The sequence below is a fragment of the Callorhinus ursinus genome, unplaced genomic scaffold (assembly GCF_003265705.2).
Source record: "Callorhinus ursinus isolate GAN/ISIS: 27379988/994484 unplaced genomic scaffold, GSC_fseal_2.0 scaffold43, whole genome shotgun sequence".
NCBI lineage: Eukaryota > Metazoa > Chordata > Mammalia > Carnivora > Otariidae > Callorhinus > Callorhinus ursinus.
In genome coordinates this window covers 10,617,375-10,636,405 of record NW_027397105.1, presented here as the reverse complement: position 1 = coordinate 10,636,405, position 19,031 = coordinate 10,617,375, and the positions used below count along the sequence as shown (strand labels likewise).

General features: G+C 43.4%; 1 protein-coding gene across 1 annotated transcript in view; it reads right to left on the bottom strand.

Annotated features, from left to right (window-relative positions):
- Positions 1–10,475: 10,475 nt before the first annotated feature.
- The window catches only part of AKAP10 (A-kinase anchoring protein 10), an 86,873-nt gene continuing 78,317 nt past the window's right edge, over positions 10,476–19,031 (bottom strand). The window contains exon 15 of the mRNA XM_025864025.2: positions 10,476–17,399. Coding sequence (XP_025719810.2) covers positions 17,394–17,399 — 6 coding nt within the window. The 3' untranslated portion in view covers positions 10,476–17,393. The remainder of the gene's footprint in view (positions 17,400–19,031) is intronic.

Here is a 19,031-nt window from a genome sequence, read left to right as displayed (position 1 = left end):
GCTCTTGATAGACAGCCTGTTATCCTAGGATGACAAAGCAGTTAAAAAATTATATCAATTGGAGCACCTGGCTCAGTCTATAGAACGCAGGACTCTTAATCACGGGGTTGTGAGTTTGAGCCCCAAGCTGGCGGTAGAGATTACTTAAAAAAAAAAATTCTATCAATCCTGCTCTATGGAGTTTAATAAAAACTATAAAATGGGAGTGGCTAAATAAATAAAAAATACATGGAGAAGTTTGAGTTTGGGTTTAATAAGCGATATTACATATTATCAACTATCTATTATAATAGAAGAGTCAGCACTTTACAAGATATTGTTGAAGCTGAAGGATCAATTCAACGGTCCTCAAAATGTGGATTCCTGAAAACTCCAGCCCCTTTCAGGGTTCCGTGAGGTCAGACCATGATGTCTTCCTTGTATTTCCATAAAAATATGACTTGCTCTTTACGTTGTATTAATATTGGTAGTAGTGGTGCAAAAGCCACTTTTCTCACTAAATTTGTTTTGGAAAATATAGTTATTTTTTATTACAATATGTTATTTGTGTTCACTTATAATGGGCTTATTATTGTTGTTTTTAAATAAAGAATAAATTTATTTTGCATTTCTTAGTTTTAATTTTAATTTTAATTTTTTAAAGATTTTTTATTTATTTGACAGAGAGAGACACAGCGAGAGAGGGAACACAAGCAGGGGGAGTGGGAGAGGGAGAAGCAGGCTTCCCGCCGAGCAGGGAGCCCGATGCGGGACTCGATTCCAGGACCCTGGGATCATGACCTGAGCCGAAGGCAGATGCCCAACGACTGAGCCACCCAGGCGCACTCTTAGTTTTAATTTTTAATACAGTAAATATATTGGGTCTTGAAGCTAAACAGTTTGAGGACTGCTGGAGTAATTAAGCCCATGATAAATATGATTAAACATGTAAACCTAAGGACGGGAAACTATGACAAAGGAGTGGGTGAAAGAGAAATAAAGAAATATGGTATGCTATTAGAAATAAAACAGGGGCACCTGGGTGGCTCAGTCGGTTAAGTGTGTGACTCTTGATTTCAGCTCAGGTCATGATCTCAGGGTCATGAGATCGAGCCCCACGTGCTGGGCATGGATTCTCTCTCTCTCTCCCTCTAAATAGAAGGAAAAGAAAGAAAAGAAAGAAAGAAAGAAAGAAAGAAAGAAAGAAAGAAAGAAAGAAAGAAAGAAAGAAAGAAAACAAAGTGTCAACCCCAAGGGAAAATCTTGGTTATTTAATTACATAATAAGGAAGTTATTTAATGACACAAGTGACAATTACAGCAAACTTTTAAAACTTTCCATTTATTAAATGCTGAAACTTGTTCAAATGATGTTTTGGCCTCATGGATTGAGGACGAACAAAAAGTCATACAGTTACATCAATTGATTCAATAAGACATGCCAATAATCTTATATATACTTGATATATATAAGATTATATATATATAGTATATATATATAAAAATATATTTTTTAAATCTCTGAGATTATTACAAGGATTAAGAAAGGATTCAGAGTCATGAGCAACATAGTTTATATATTTTTAAAGATTTTATAAAGATTTTATAAAGATATATTTTTAAAGATTTTATTTATTTATTTGACCGAGAGAGAGAGGGAGAGGGAGCACAAACAGGTGGAGAGGCAAGCAGTGGGAGAGGGAGAGGGAGAAGCAGGCTCCCTGCTGAGCAGAGACCCTGATGCGGGGCTTGATCCCAGGACATGAGCGGAAGGCAGATGCTTAACGACCGAGCCACCCAGGTGCCCCAACAACATAGTTCATATTAAGAGATATTTGCTACTTATTAAAAATATTGAAATTATTCTCAAATTAAGAATACTGAAATACCTTATGACTTTCAATTCAATGGAGAATTCACAAGGAGGGTTTGCTGTATTCCCTATGGTTAAATCATGATCCAGACAGAGCCCTCATTTAAATAGTGACAGCCAGCCACATCAGAGAAACGATCACCCAACAATTTCAAAACATGAACAGATCATTCATGAATTATCGAAGTAATTTAATAAATTATTTATGCTACATCGTATATGCGCTGGGAAGAAGCTTTGTGGTGTGTTGTTTAGCTTACTCAGATAATAAAATGGAATGTCTGATTTATTATTATACTTGTATATTAGCATATAACATTGTTTATATTAAATACTGTTAGATATTTTTAAAATCACCCAGGATACAAAAAGGATTGTGTCCCTGTCCTCAGTAGACTCTCAAGGATAAATAAAAACTGTTTCAGTAATCTATTGGCACATTGTAACACTTAGTTCCTTAAAACAAGAAACCTTTTTTTTAATTGCTCACCATTCATTCCATGGGTCAGGAATTTGGATGGGGCCCATCAGGCATAGCTTATCTCTACCCCACACGGTATTGGCTGTGTGGCTTCATTGGGGCTGGAGAATCCAAGACAGCTTCTCCTGGGTCATGGCTTGATCAGCTGGGACCTGCTGGAAGCCCCGAGACTCTTCTTGTTGGGTGTGCCGGATTCTTTCAGAGACCCCCTCCAAACCTCCTCCAGTCACCACTATCCCAACATGTGGATTGAGTTTATCTGCTTTGTGTATGGCATCTTGTGCTCTGCGTTATGTATCCGAGAATCATCCAAGTTGTCATTCGTTCATTCTTGTTGCTTTTCAATACTGCACCGTATGAAGACACCCCAACCTGTGTATCCATTCTGCTATGGATCAGCACTTAAGCAACGTCCAGTTTATGTCTATTACAAATAGTGCTGCTATGAGCACTCTAGGACATGAATTTTGGTGAATATAGGTATACATTTCTGGTGGGCATATACCTAGCAGTGGACTGCCTAGGTCATAGCGCACATACTCAATGCTGATAGATGCTAAGAAAGTATATTCCAAAGTATATTCCAATGTACACCCCACCAGCCAAGTATGAGAGTTCTGGTTGCGCTTATTCTCACCAGGACCTAGTAATGTCAGTCTTTCTATCATTTGGAGGCTCTGACTTGACAGCCTTAACCTCCTCCTCTTGGAAGGTTGTGAGCTGCATTATATGACCCGAGGAAATTCCACGGGGCTGCTGTCAGGTGCAGAAAGAGCAACCACCTCACCTCACCCAGAGAGTTCCAAGTTTCCTGCCAACTGGTTGGACAGATGATGATCTGAAAACCAGTGGGAGTGAATTTGGGGATGTGGGTGATGGTTTTGTTCTCTTGGTTCCTTCAGAGTCTTGTGGCATCCCCAGACCCTGAATCAGGAGACCAGAATCCACATCCTGGTTCCTTCCTGCTCTGTTTGCCCTCACGCTTGTCATCACACACCCCAAATTCAGCTCCGGACACTCTGCAGGCTAGTCACGTCCCAAACGCATCAGCCCCTTCACACCTCTGAGATGTGGTTGCTGTTGTAATCCTTCTGCCTACTGTGACTCTATTCTCCACCAAAACCTCTCTCCTTCTTAAAGTCCCAACTCAAGTGTCACCTTTCTGGAAAGTTCTCCCACATTCCCCAGTCCTTTCTGGATCTCCTCATGGCAAGTTATCTGTGTCTTGCATCAGGGTCTTTGCATCTGCTGTTCCCTTAGCCTGGAACTCTTTTCCTTTCACATTTCCCCCTCACCTCCTTTTTGTCTGTTTTACACCTTTGTCTCCCTAGTGTCTGCCTGCTCCCACTAGAAAGGAGGCCCTGTGGGGGCAAGGATTTGTGTCTGTTTTGCTTACTGCTCCAGCCCCTGTGCCTGGAAATGTGCCCAACGAAGAGGAAAGGCTCAGTTTGTTGAATGAATAGATTTTGTCTTTTGATTTACTTGTCATGCAGTGGCAGGGGGCTCCCACAAGCCAGAGCAATCTGCTGAAAGTTGAACTAGAATTAGAATTAGAAGCAGCTAATCCTATCTAGAAGGAGTCCAGTGAGGCTAAAATGGAGTTCTGGGTGAATCTGGAAAACGAGTCAGGCGTCCATGAGGAAGGAAGTCTCCTCAGACAAAGTTAGCAGCTTGTGCCCAGATCCAGCAACCGCATAAAGCCTTGTAGGGCTGGGGTGTAGGGATTGAGTAAGGGATGAAGAAGATGAAGCCAGAAGGTAAAGAGCAACACAGCCTTTCTTCACTCAACAAACATTTGTTTAATACCTGGACAAGAGAGAGGTTTGGGAGTCATGAGCGAACATGTATGAGACAAAGCAGCGAGAGGGATTGAGACAAAGAGGAGAGAGGAAGTGGGAGCCATTAAAGCATCTGGTGGGAGGGTACTAAGAAATCTTCCCTGGTCTTCTTGTTTAAAATATTATCTTTACTTATAACAAAAGCAATAGCAGTTCATTGTAGAAAATTATGAAAAGACATCCAGTCTGGGCATAGATACCCATCATTTCTTGCCCTATCTGCGTACAACTTTAGAAAACAGGAGGGATGGTGGTAGTGTGTCTATCTTAAGCTATTTTAAAGTTTATTGATATATTCACTTATGTAGACTTCCCCCCAAAAGTATAGAGTATTACCCCACACGTGCCGGCATTTTGTTTTCCTACTCTTTTTTTAAGTTTTTTTCTAATTTTGCTCACCTCCGTCTCCTTCCTCTTTCACGAGACCCATGTCAGCAACCTACTATAGATTTTCCCCAGGCAAGTACAACCACATAGAAACTTATTTAAACAGATGCTCATAAATACATATGTGGATAACACTCTTCCTGTATACGTCGGAGTTTGACAAACATGGAATCACGCAAGAGACACTTTTCCTGCTTTTTGCTATTCTTAGGTTATGACCTGATAGAATTCCTTCAAGTTAACCAGAGCCAATCTAGTTACCTCATTTTTCATGGTTGCATAATATTCCACGGTGTGTGATGAGGACAACAAAGGCAGGAAGAATGTAACCAAAAAAGGATCATCTTACAACATGTGGCCCCCTGATGGACATCTGAGCCATGCAGGACACGACATTCCTACAGGGTCTCACAACTAATGTTTTACTAGAGAGTAAAGGGTAATCTTGTCTTGACAATAGCCAGACCCCCAAGGTCCTGCAAACTTCACTTTCAATGCACACAAATTCCCCAGAGATTTTCTTATCCCAAACCCCCGAACTAACTGATTGGTCCCTCCTCACAATCACAAGTGCACTTCTTTCTGCCCTCGGGTCTTGTCCCCGTGCTTTAATAAAAGTACTTTTTTTGCCCCGTGAAACTTTCTCAAGAATTCTCTCTTGACCGTCACGCTCAATGACCCCGCATCAGCTTGGATGCACCAGAAAATATTCAATCACCCTCTGCTGTTGGACATTCACTGTTCCCTGTCGTGTGTGTGTGTATTTGCCACTATAAATTATGCTACATTACAACCATACTTTATGTATCAAGGCTTTTACCTCTTGGAATAGGTTGCCAGGAATGTGATTGCTAGGTCTAAGGACATATGAACTTTTTTCGTTTTTAAAGACTTTATTAGAGAGAGAGAGAGAGTGCTCATAAAGGCAGAGGGAGAGGGAGAAGCAGACTCCCCGTGAGCAGGGAGCCCGATGTGGGGCGATCCTAGGACCCTGAAGGCAGATGCTTAACCAGCTGAGCCACCCAGGCGCCCCAGATATATGAATCTTTAACTGTAATGGATTTTTCCAGACTGCTTTCCTAAAATGCTACCACAGTTTCCATTTCTACCTCTTTAGTGTTTTCCACTCTCACGGCAATAAAATGATGTTTTGTTTTTCTCTAATGTGATTTTTCCTAGAACCTAAGGAGCCCGCACATCTTTTCGTGCACTTGTAGACCATTTGGATTTGCTTTTTTAGTGATTTAATATCTGGCAATGTGTCAGAGCTCTTCATGGAACTATATCACACACACACACACACAGACTTTGTCATTTGCCTTGAAAATATTGTTTTTCCAAATCTATAATTTATGTATTGGCTTAGTTTACGGTGTTCCTCAAAACACATTTTTAATTTTCAAACGTGTGTTTCTTCCCCTACCTGCCTCCACCATCCTCTGGGTTTCCACTGTGAGTAGGGAAGTAGGGGTTTTTTTGTTTGTTTTTTACATTTGATTTTTTAATCCATCTGAAATTTATCTTTTCCTAAGGTAAAAAACAAAAATTTAACAACTTGCTCTTATTAAATAAGGCACCTCTGTTTTGTGATGTCTCCATCATTCCTTCTGCTTCTATCTGCTGTGTTGGGCCCTAGGATGACCATGACAGAGGCATGGATAACTGATGTTTTGTAGCATGGCTACATGGATAGAGGGTTGGCTCTGAGAGTCAGAGTTCAAAACCAGCACAATGGCTCACAGCAGAGTTCATGCAAGATGTCTTAGGGGCACCTGGCTGGCTCAGTGGGGGGAGCATGCGACTTTTGATTTTGGGGTTGTGAGTTCGAGCCCCACGTTGGGTGTGGAGATTACTTAAAAAAATAAAGTCTTAAAAAAAATGTCTTAGGGAAAAAATATGACTCCCAAGACCATAAAGTTGAGCATATCTGAAGAAATCCCGTTCCAATCAGAAAGGGGCTCGGAACCTTAGAAGAATAAAAAGGTGGAATCAAGGAGACAGTGGAGGAAGAGGAGATATTAGTTGAGATTTTAGTCGCCTTGATGTGGGTGACTGTCTCCAATGCCATTGCCCTGGATCAGCAGATGACCTTGGTTCCAATTATAACTCACTCAGTATCCCTGGAGATCTGGCTTCCTATGTGGCTTTGTGGTGGCGAGGCATGTCATGATCTTCAGACACAGCATTCTAGCCCACATATTCATTCATTCATTCAACAAGGATTTATGAGTGAACCAAACTGACAAGGTGTCTACCCTCAGGAAGCTTATTCTCTGGTTGGGGAAGTAGACCATAAATAGGATCAATAAAAGATGTTAGCTAGTGATAGGTACAAAGGAGAAAACAAAATCTAGGAAGGGAGGTAGGAAATATGGAGAGAGAGATACAATTTTTAAAAAGACGACCAGGAATGGCTCCACTGAGAAGGTGACATTTGAGTGAAGACCTGAAGGGAAGGAAGGTGTGATCCATGCAGGTATTTAGAGGGAGAGCATCCCAAGTGCAGAAGCCCTGAGGCAGGAGCATGCCTTTAGCCCAGAGTGGCTAGAGCTGGTGAACCAGGGGGAGGGTGATTGAAGATGACGCCACAGAGTCAACAGGCCAGATTCTATAAGGGTCTCAGAGGTCATTATAAGGACTGTGGCTTTTCCCCTGGTCAGATCGGAAGCCTTTGTAAGGTTTTAAACAAAAGACCAACACCACTGCAGCAAAACTGAGCAGAAGGTTGTCCCTACCCTTAGAAGAACGTGTAATTAATGACATAATCACACTGTAATATAAATGTATCAGATCGACATGCTGTGCCCCTTAAACTTACACAATGTTATATGCCAACTATATCTCAATTTAAAAAATGGAGCCGAGGGTCATCTGGGTGGCTCAGTCGGTTAAGCGTCTGCCTTCCGCTCAGGTTGTGATCCTAGGGTCCCGGGATCAAACCCCGCATTTGGCTCTCTGATCAGCCGAGAGCCTGCTTCTCTCTCTGCCCCTCCCCTGCCCGGGTCGCGCGCTCTCTCTCTTTCTCTTCTCTCTGAAATAAATAAATAAAATGTTAAAAAAATGGACCAGGAAGTACAGAGATTTTGCACATATATCCCGTCCCCACATGTGCACATCCTCCCCAACTGTCCACATCCAGCACCAGAGTAGGACATTTGGTACAACTAATAGGCCTTCGTCGCACACCATTATTCCTCAGAGCCCATAGTTTACATTAGGGTTCACTCCTGGTGTGGCACACTCCGTGGGTTTGCACAAACGTCAAAGTTGAGAAAAGTTCCCCTCTATTCCTGGTTTGCATGAATGGGTGTTGGATTTTGCCAAATGCTCTTTCCAGTTTCCTTTTTGACAGTTGAGCATTTTGTAATAAATCAATAAATCAGTCCTCTGGTGTATATCTCTGGGAACTGGGTTGATGCCACCTGTTCTTGAGAGAATCTCTCAGCCTGACCTCTGGATGCTCATGAAATCAGGGTTGTGTGAATTCTCTGGAGGAGGCTCCCCTAGTACAGCTTTAGGGAGGACAGCAGGGCTGCCGGCTTCTCCTGATGTCCCTGCTCCTCGTCAAAGCAGTGCTGAGGTTTAACCTCAGGCCCACAGCCTCCACGAGCTTCCTTCCCGAGAAGCCTGGAGTCGCAGGGCTGTGGCTGAAACCTCAGGCAACACAGAAGAGATTGCTTTGGGCCCCACGGTCAGGACAGAATGTTCACTTCCTCCTGAGTTGGGGGAAGACACCAGATCAGCAGTTCTCACCACAGTGGGGAGAGGAGAAGGAAAACTCCTTTTTCCAGTGCTGGCAATCACACAACCCCAGTAAATCCTCACCATCAGAGATGCCTCGGACGAGGAACCAAGGGCCTGCGTGACCTGCTGGATCTACACTGTGGCCGCAGCTTCGGAAGTAAGATTTTCGGAGAGGGTCTTTCTTTGTAATAATCTAAAGAAAACCAACTCTTCACCCTCTTCTTCGTAATATACCATCAGGACCTTTTGACTGCATTACCAAAGGTTTCTCGAATTGGTGGACTTCTTTCTCCCTCTGCCACCACCAGCTGCTGAAGAATCATTATCTTCATTTCTGCAGATGATGCAGAGGCCCAGAGAGGTTAGGGAAATGCTGGAGATCCCACAGCAAGGATGCAGCACGATATGGGATAGAACCTGTTTTCATGCCAACATGTTGCACAGTGCGGATAAGGTCTGGCCTCCTTAGTGTGGCTTTTTCTACCAGCCTGAGGTTTGGACAAGTGGGGTAGTTCTCAGACTTCATTTCGGCAACCCTTCATGCTCTATTGGTGGATCTTGCACTTTGGAAATGAATCTCTTACCTATGTGTGGTTTGGTGCATCATACCTTGGTCATTTGGGAAACGTTGGTTCATTGGGTTATGCGGATCCTCCAAATGTTGACACATTTCATCACACGGTATCCCCCCCCAAAAAATAGCCAAAAAGAATCATATCTGTTAATCCGCTCGCAACAGAAATGCCTTTTAAGCAAGGGAAGCTCTCCAGCTCACGGTGGCAAAGATCGGTTCTCCAAAATTCTAAATTTTGCCTGAAAACTCACATTTTTATCCTTGGCAATAAATGCTGTCAGTGTTTTCTTCTCAAAGCCATAGGCTTGCTTCGCTCATCTTCGAGAAAACGTCTTTTAAAGAGCCAGGTCTGAATACCCAGTTAGTCAGCTGTTTGTTCTGTAGCCGATTCGGCTAACAACCCAAACAACTGCATAAGTGCTTTTCCTGGAGGCCACCGTCATATTCGCTGTGCAGAAGCGTTTTACCCGTACTTCCCATTTTGTCCCCTGTGATATTAAAAAACATGTACTCGAGGGTTGAGATTTAATAAAATTAATAATTGTTTCTGCTTCACCAATGACACTCTTATGGGAAACAGTTTTTTTGTTTGTTTGTTTTGTTTTTAGGACTGGTGCATGATAGTGAAGAATACAGACTGCTGGTCCAATTTGATGTCACTGTCCAGATTCCTGGAATGGTGCCGTAAGTTTCACCCACCATTGTGTTTGCCTTGTTGGTGTAAATATTCACATGGTGGAAAAGGTACTTAATGTCTTAGTGTTATTATGATACATAATTTTAGCGTGCAGACCTCCTGAAATGGTCTTAGGGCCGTCAGGCACTTGTGAATCAGACCTTAGGAATTGCTGGACTAGTATAAGAGAGTGACATCTCAACATCAGCCTCTGGCCAGGAGCAGGTAGCAGGAACCCACCCCTTCAGGCTGTAAGGTATAGGACGACTTAGTCCTGATTCTGGGTAGATGGGTCTGGAAGACCATTAGCTGGGCCTCATTTAAAGCAAGTTTTTTTTTTTTTTTTTTTCCTTTCCTCCAGCATCTCCTGGGCCATGCTCTGTGGATCAACCCCAGCTCCTCCCTGGGAAGAGCTCACTCATATCTGGTGAAGCCGACTGGCCCAGAACCAACCCTCCATGACATGTTATTGGAAGCTGTGTGAGAATGTGCTCCAGGGAACTCAGACAGACTGGGCACCAGGGAAGGTTTTTGGACAGAGAGGCAGAGAAGGAAGTGAGCCAGCTTTTAGAAGCGAGAAGGACTTCTTTAGGCAGGGTTTCGGGGAGGACATTTTAAAACTGTAGGCATTGCTTGAGCAAAGGCACAGGCTCAGAGGTGTGAAAGCCCACTGAAGAAAGGGTGCAAAGAAGTATGGCTTAAAGTCTACTGTTCCAAGATCTAGGCAGCTAGATCAGTCAGGGTGTTAAATGGTACATAAGGAACTTGGAATTTATTCAGCGGCAACAGGGAGTTCATTAATGATATAGGTGACCTTGTATTATAAGGCAAATCCCTATTTTCCTAATGAAAACATTTTTAAAAATTAAGGGATCAATCCGGATAAATTTAAACTCTTAGGAATGTCGATGAAATAGTCAGATGTCGAATTATAATATTTAATTTATTTAGTTACACATGCATATTTAAAATAACATTATATACAATAATACCTTAATACAAAATATTGCTTTCCCCCCCATTCTTACAAGTCAAGTAACAATTTTATTCCATCTCTACATGCATCTTGGACATCAATATCTTCATCATATCCAGAGCCTCTTTCTTCAAATATATATCTTTCGATTGCATCTAAGTTGTCTGAGATGCAGCATTTAAGAATACTTGTCTGACATTGTCATTGGAAAATTTGATCCAAGTCACCACAATAGGACAGTTCTCCCCCCCCCTCAACTTATCATGTAGGTGCAAGTTTATAATCCTTACAACAAAAGTATTCACTTATTGCTTTTGAAGTTGCTCTTTGAAAGGCTGGTTTACAAAACCTAACTCTTGTAATAGTGAGGGCACACTCCTGGAATGATTACGAAGGTTCTTCCCACCTCTCTTTTCACCCATTCCAGTAGGAGTCTATGACGTTTCTTGCATCGTTGGTGGTTATGGTGGGCTAAAATATGAGGAGAGACCAACCAGAGGTAGTAGAGCAGTTGCAGGAGATAACAAGACCTAGTTACGGGTGAGACTGAAGAGTAAAATACGTTCTTGAGAACGAAGAAGGCCAAAGAGCTCTAAGCTGGGTTGCCAGGTGGATCATTATCATGGACAGTCAAGTGTCTTGGGGGTGGGAATGAAGCAGTGATGCATCAAGGACTTGGAGAAACATAGCTGGGAGTGTCCTGGAGCCAGGTAGGGGCACCTCCCCACATGGCAATGGAGGATGTGGAGCAAGGATATGGGAACAGCACTGGCCAGCAGGGGGCAGTCATGCCAATATGCCAATATGGAGTCCGGGTCCAGTTGTCGGGGACGGGGGTGTGTCGGGACTGGGAAGACAGGGTATCTTGAGGCAAGAGATACATGCAGAATGGACACGCTCTGGAGGAAGACTGTGATGATCAGGAAGTCCGTGAATCACAAAGAGGGGTCCACCTAGACTGCCCCCAACAGGTTTCTCATGCTCTCCCGTAACACTCATCGCATGCATAGTCATTGTTTTCTAGACTGCAAGGAGGACAGGCAGTATGTGTGTTCTGGGGACTGCTGTACCCCAAGTAAGTAGAAGAGGCATATAACAAGTGCCCAGGAAATATGTGCTGAAGGAAGAAACGGGGAGGGAGATGAAGAGGGGCAGAAAGGAAGAACAAGGTACCAGTGTCCTGTGGGAGGGACTTAAAAAGGAGAACAGCAAGGGAGATAGGTCAGGAAAGGCATGGTCAAGACCTTAGAGGGCAGCTGGCATCAAGGAGCTGGGGGACACAGTGGAAAGAAATGGACCAGACAGGGATTGCACCCAAGATTCCACTGGGGCCTTGGGTGTGATCCCAACAGCCCGAAGTCTCAGCCCTGGAGGAACATGTCAGGAGCACTGCGCCGGCAAAGGCACCGGGCACAGGGTGGGCAGAAAGTGGGGAAGGAGACCGTGGGGCTGAGACTAGCCTGTGGCTTCTTCTAAGTCTTACCCCAGCCGGAGACACTTGCCTCGATGGTCTCAGACCTGCTCAGTGACTGAGACAGTCGGGCGGCGTTTGGGTGTTTGTTCCTGGCGTTAACATCTGAATGCTAATAAAGGATACATGTGCTTGTTTTAGCGACTCACGAGTAATAAGCCTCAAATTCCATTTCTGTGTAGCATGGGCATTTCCAATAAAAGCAAATTAAAATATTCAGTTCCCAATTTACAGGAACGATTGGAAGGCAGTGATTCTCAAGTCTGGTCTCTGATTCTCTGGTCTGGTCTCAAAAGCAGCAGTAGCATCACCTGGAAATGTGTTAAAAATGCTAATTCTCAGCCCTTACCCCAGACCGATTAAATCAGAACTGGGGTTAGGCCCAGAAATCCATGGTTTAACAAGTTTCTCCAGGGCATCCTGATGCACGTGAAAGTTTAAGAACTGCTGCTTTAAAGCGATGGATGGAATGTTTCAAAGCCACGGTCCCCTTTTCTGGAAACCTTCAGCATCTGCTATACTAGTCTTTTATGAGTACCAACAAGCAGCACAATGAGAGAAGAGCCAAAGGCGACTTACGACAGAGCAGGGTGGTGGGGAAGAGAGCAGGTTCACTGCCTGGATTGGCTTCCTTGGCCTCTGGAGCCTCAGCCTCCCTCATACGAGGGGAAGAGTAGGTACTTACCTTTCCAGGGCCTGGCACAGTGCTAAGTACTCAGTTCTGCTGCTTGTTGTCATTATCATGAAAGCAACTCAGAAAGAGCTGATCACCTCATGGAATCAGCTCAGTTGCTAGCTAGGTTCTTCCAAGGCTGGGATTTTGTCTCACGTGCAGGTAGTAATTTTACACTACTAGCCTTCTTGTTTCTAAGAATTCGCATTTCCCCAAGCTCTGCAGAGAGCCCCCAGGGGCCTGAGACTGATCCTTTGGCCTCCTCTTCGCTTCCCCCACTCAGAACTTGCCTGATGGCCTCAGACATCAGGTGCCGCCCCTTGTTGTCAGCCAGGTGCTCAACACCTGAGTTCTCATTTTGCAGGGAGTAAATGGAACGGCGGGGCAGCCAGTCCTCGAGGGGTGGGTGCTCTTGGAAGAGCAACCCCACCTTAGGCCCCTTCTACCCTGTGGGTCTCCTTTATGGGTCAGGAAAGCCTAGTGACCCCCTGCAGGGCTCTGTAAGGAAAGGGTGTTAAATCATAGGCTCAAAAGGCTATCTTGAGTCAAAAAGTACCAGCAATTATAGATGGAGCTCCAACTTCTATCTCCTCCTCAGTAGGATGGAAGCTCCAGGCGGCCCAGAAGTTTGTCTTATTTCCTGTGTCCCTGCACTGTAAACAGAGCCTGGCATAGTAGACATTATAAGACTTCGGAATGGGCAAACATTTGCTAAACCAGTGGCTCTGTCATTAGAAGGAACAAAAGGTTGCTCTCTGTCAAGAGGAGGAAAACCAAGGTGTGGGTGGAGCCCACTGGGTTCTGGTGAGCACACCAGGCCGGCCGGGTGCTCAGAGCTACACAGTGTGGAAGCCCATGGCGCTGTTTAGCTAGGGCCTTTCCACGAGTTGCATCGTGGGCAGGACTCTTACTGTGACTAGGCAGAGGCCATCTAGGGGGTGAGCCTGAAGACACATTCAAGATGGGGGACTCAGATACCTGAAGTCGGGGAAATGCCGGTCACCACAATCCCATCTGCTCCTTGGCAATTCCCAGCTTTCTCTGAGCTGAACTTAAGCCGGCTTTTTCTAGGCACCTTGCCTGCCCACCAAAGGCCCAGAGGGCCCAGCTGCCCCAGCCTGTGCTCACGAACACAGGGTACAACTAAGCAGCAATGGTGTACGTGTCTCAGCAGTGCCTGGGGTTGGGGGAGTGGGTGCACTACCACCCTTGGGCAAGGGGCTTAATTTTCCAGGTGAGTTCGGACACCCTCGCTGTACCAGAGCAGGCGGTCTGAGGGGAACATACTGAGGAAATAATTTGGTTGCATACAGTTACTAAGGCAGAAATACTCACTACCCTGACAGGCAAGCAGATGAACTTCTTCCTCCCTGAGCATGAAGGTCTGGCTTTTGCTCATATGGATTCCTCCAACACTCGCTACGCCATGGCCACTTCCACCTGCCCCAAACCCATTGAATACCATACTTCTTACTCCCAGCCATTCCCAACCCTGCCCCAGCAGAGAGGCCTTTTTAGTACCCACAGTGCTTATCTATGAGGGGCCTCATGAGGTAATTATTAGTGTGCATCTTTAAGTTTGGAACCTTGAGGGTTTCGCTGAGATTTACTCCCACTTAGAGTTCCAGCCAAAGGACAGAAGTCTTGCCTAGTCCATAGAAGTGGTCAGCATGTACCTGTTTCATAATAATCACTGCCCTCCATCATTTAAAGCTTATTATCAGTTACTCATTGATAGAAATGCCCTCTATTTCTGGGTTTATTATAGTTGCTAAAAGCAGGGATGGTGTTTATCCTTTGGAAGGATGTTGGGAAGCATGAAAAGGCCCTGGTCCAGAAGGCCTGAGTAATTCCTCACTATAGAAACGAGGGAGTGTCTTTTAGCTCCATTAGTTGAGGATTCCATTTTGAGAGAATTCACAAAATGACCAAAGGTTTGCTAAAGAAAAATTCTCCCGGATGTAGGGGTATTTTGCAAACATGCTGAGGACGCATGATCATGAGTTAATTAGAACAGTCTGGTAGTACTTTCGTCAAGGTCCTTTTGGTTCATGTCATAAAAAGTCACTTCAGACTGATTTTGTAGGAATGAGGGCGGGGTCAGTGTGAGTCAGGCGGGCATCCCCAAAGAGTATCAGCAGAGAGAGAGAGGTCAGCTGCTTCAGCAGGTGCTTAGGTACTGGTACTTAAAACAAGGTCGTCTGTAATTGTCTACAATTCAGAGTGACTTTCCCTCCAAATTCCTACCGAACTCGTCACAGCTCCAGAAATGTGCATTACTTACCTTTCATAAAGCTCTACCGAATACTGAAAAACCCAAGTTGAAAAAGTTACAAAAAGTTGCTCCCTGTTTTATTGCTCTTCGCTGGACTTGGTTGACATTTGCTTTTTACTTTCCTCAAATCTTACAGGAGTGAAGACATGGCAAGTTACAAAAGGTACCCCTTTTGCACTAACATCTTTTCCAACAGTTTGCGTTGAGATCAGCAACATGATAAAAATAGATGCTCAACGGATTCCTCGAGCCTATGAAAATCCTGCCGAGGCCTCATATTTTGTGGGCGCACTGCAAAGAGCCTGGAACTCAGTGGTGCTCAAAGTCAGGCTGAATCCAATTCCAATTTTAATGTAAGTACAAGGATCATACTTCTGATCAAATATTAAATTCGCATACAGTATTTATGTATAAATCTGCTTCTGTGTCCCACAGCAGGTGGGGCAGAAGAAAGTAACCAAGTCTTCAACTTGCTATTCTTCTCTTTATAAGAACCTTACGACTACGGACATATCTAGCTCAGAAGCACAAAACGTATACAAAGAAATTACTACATATTAACTGAAAGCACGAGTTTAAACAGCCTAGAGTCTTACAGAAATTGTTATTGCAAAACATGCTCAGGCAGTAAGAGTCACCCAAAACCACATTTTATTCTATGACCTTTATATTGCTTTTCTGTTAAAGGTTGAAGCAAAGTGAAAGAATGGAAATATTTTGTTAAAAGAACAAAATGCGTTAATCACAGCAAATACACCTAATAAAACCTCAGGTCTATGCCGAACACTCCAAACACAAGGCTAAGTCCAGGAGTGGCTCATGTCTGGGTTTTTGTAAAGCAAATGGAAATATTTGGAAGAATCAACACATTTCAGTAGAAGGACCGTAAGTGCCCTGAAAGCAGAAAGTTGACACAATTTTAAATATAATTCTCATATATATATATTTTTAAAATCAAACACAATTAAATAGAATATGGTTTAAGTACATGAATACTTCGCTTTAGAAGAATAACAGAGGTGGTACATAGTACCAAAAACTAATACACAGCCTTTTTGCTTCTTCTGTCGATGAAACAGTGTCCCTCTATACAATCATATATTGCAATGAAATAAATTCTCTATTCATTCAAGACTTTCTCAAGGACAGAGGTGATTAATAATTATATATTTATATATATATATATATAGATCTTTTTTTTTTTTTTTTTTTGCAAAGTCTGAGCAAAAGCAGTAACATCTAAGAGAACGTTCTTCTCCCTCAGTCATGTGCAGTGAAGAGGCATTGGCCTCGCCTGGCCGGTGGAGTGTGCTTGCCAGTGGGGTGGCCCTGCTGATGGCAGCGAGGTCCACACCCACTAGCTGACTGAGTGGGAGTGCAGTGAGGGAGTCTCCTACTCTCCTGAAGACAGAACGAAAAAAGGCCACCAGCTGCACACTTCCCAGCTCACAGCAAAGAAAGGGGAGGCGGTCAAGGCTGAGTATTTTTCCTGCCTCCTCCCACCCCAACCCTTGCTTGCCAATCTTAAAAAAAAAAAAAGAAAAAAAAGAAAAAACAAAACAAAAACCATACAATCTAGGTATAGACATTTGTCCAAGATATCACAGGGGGAAACTGGAGTGATTGTTACTCTTCCTTCTTTTCCACATGTATTCTGAAGGAAAAGTTAAGTAACTTGGAGCAGAGTATTCCAGAAGAGCAAGTCTTCACGCTCAATGTAAAGGAGACTCATCTTTTTGTTTAGCAGGGGAGATGGTTTTCAGTATACTGCATCTCAGGAGCAATTAAAACGTGAAAATTGCATACTGTCACCAAAGGGAAGGACAATGTCACGGAGACTTGACCTGTCGGCTAGCTTCCTTCCATATTAATGCCTCTGTGAAGGAAGACCGCCAGGGAGCCCTGGCCCCGTTCTACTGAAGGAGAACAACCCACTAGCACCGCACCACCGCTCGGAGCTGCCTGGCTCTCGGAGGGGCTGACTCACCTGTGTGTTTAGGAGGCCAAAGCAAAGCACTTCTGGTACCTGCTTTAGGATACTTGGAGGGCTGGGCCACCACTACAGAATGTGCATCAAATATCAGCTCTACGCTCACCTACCTCCCACAGTATGTGGTCCCTGTCTATTCCAGTGGACTAAAACTCTTTCATAAATGGGTTATTGCCATTGGAAAGCTATTAATTTTCTAGTAATGTAAACAATACCACTTTGTCTCTTTATGACTTTCACTGTGAGAGCATCATGTGCAGCAAATATGTCTGCATGTCACTCTGCTTATGATGGAAGTCTAGGATTGTCTGCCATTCTTTCTTGGGAACAACAGTGATATATCAGTGAAAAGAAATACAGTGCTTTGTTTTCATTGGCTGTGTTGAAGAATCCAACCAAAGGAAAAAAAAGTTCTCTTATTTTTCAAAAGCAGATTTCCTTTATCTCAGGTCTTGAGTCATAGCTGAAAAAAAGAAAAAGAAAAGGGTAAGGCACATTTTTATAACCAGTAACATATTATCATTACAGATTAAGAAGGGAACCAACACTCAGTGTTTACTACATACCAGCACTTATGACAGCCAGGCTCTGACTACAATCTTGAGGTAAAACGCTAGAATTATCTTCATTTACATATGAATGAACAGAAGCTTAAGAAGGTCAAGCAACTCACCCTAAGGTTACGTAACAGTAACAACGACTGGCACCCAGATCTGCTTTTATCTTTCCCTTTTGGCAACAGATACTAGAACAAAATAGCTACTCTTTGATAGAGTAATTCTGTTTCTAGGAATTAACCATAGAGCATAGAGTTATACACACACATTCATTCAAGTATTGTTTGTAACAGGGAAAACCCCAAAACAACTTAAATGACAAATCCACAGGGGATTCATTAAATCAGGAGAGCCGTAATACAAAATACTCCAACATCTTTAGAAAGAAAAAAAGAACTTTGATTTCTAGCCACCTAACACCAGGGTCCTGAGGCGGAGACCCTTTATTCACAGCACTGGGGAGGAAACAAACATCCCAGGAGACAAGGTCCTTGGGACCTATACACATGAAACAATTCAGAAATGCTGTGAAGTAGTTTATGTTAAATGCCCAAGTACACTGGTAGTTTATGTTAAATGCCCAAGTACACTGGTAATTTATGGTAAATGCCCAAATACACTGGTAATTTATGTTAAATGCCCAAGTACATTTCACAGACAAGCGTAAAGTAGGACGTTCAAAGCAGAGAGGTTTCAACATGGGCTAGAGAGGCTGGGTATTCTTTCGTGGAAATAGGATGTCTTACGTTCATATAATCATGGAATGAGAATCAGAAGGGGATCTTATGAGACAATCTTGTCCAATTTCTCCAATCTACTGATGAGGAAATAAGACTTGGAAAAGGAAAGTAACTTGCAAAAGGTCACATATGTGCACTACAAGTGGAATGAACAAGTTCTGTTTAGCCTAGCACTTTTTCCACACCAATATGCAGCGGATCCCTGAGGTTGCGCGGGACAGAGATCTTAGGCAGCCAAAGAGAAGGGCCAGCAAAGCTTAAAAACAAAATACAGCAAAATATATCTGTGTATCCTAAAAATAAAAAGCACAGGGTAATAAAATCTGAACAATGAAAAGCCTTAATTTTATTTTAATTTTTTTTAAAGAATTTTTTATTTATTCATTTGAGACAGAGAGAGTAGGAGCAGTGGGGAGGGGCAGAGGAAGAGGGAGAAGCAGACTCCCTGCTGAGCAGGGAGCCTGATGCGGGGCTCGATCCTAGGACCTGGAGATCATGACCTGAGCCGAAGGCAGACACTTAACCATGTGAGCCACCCAGGTGCCCAAGCCTTAATTTTAAATATCTGCTTTCTAAAATGGTGCCTAAAAGGACATTTTCATATTGTTAAACATTTGATCCTCAAAGATAATGGGGAATCACAAATTCATACACCTTTACCTTGCTCTTTGCTACTTTAGGTTTGCCTGAGCCAGTGAAGATAATTATAGATAAAAATTATCACCCTTACACAGAAAAGAGGATAGAATCTGCACAAGTGAACAGAACTTTGGTGTGAATCAGCTCAGTGCAAAGTTC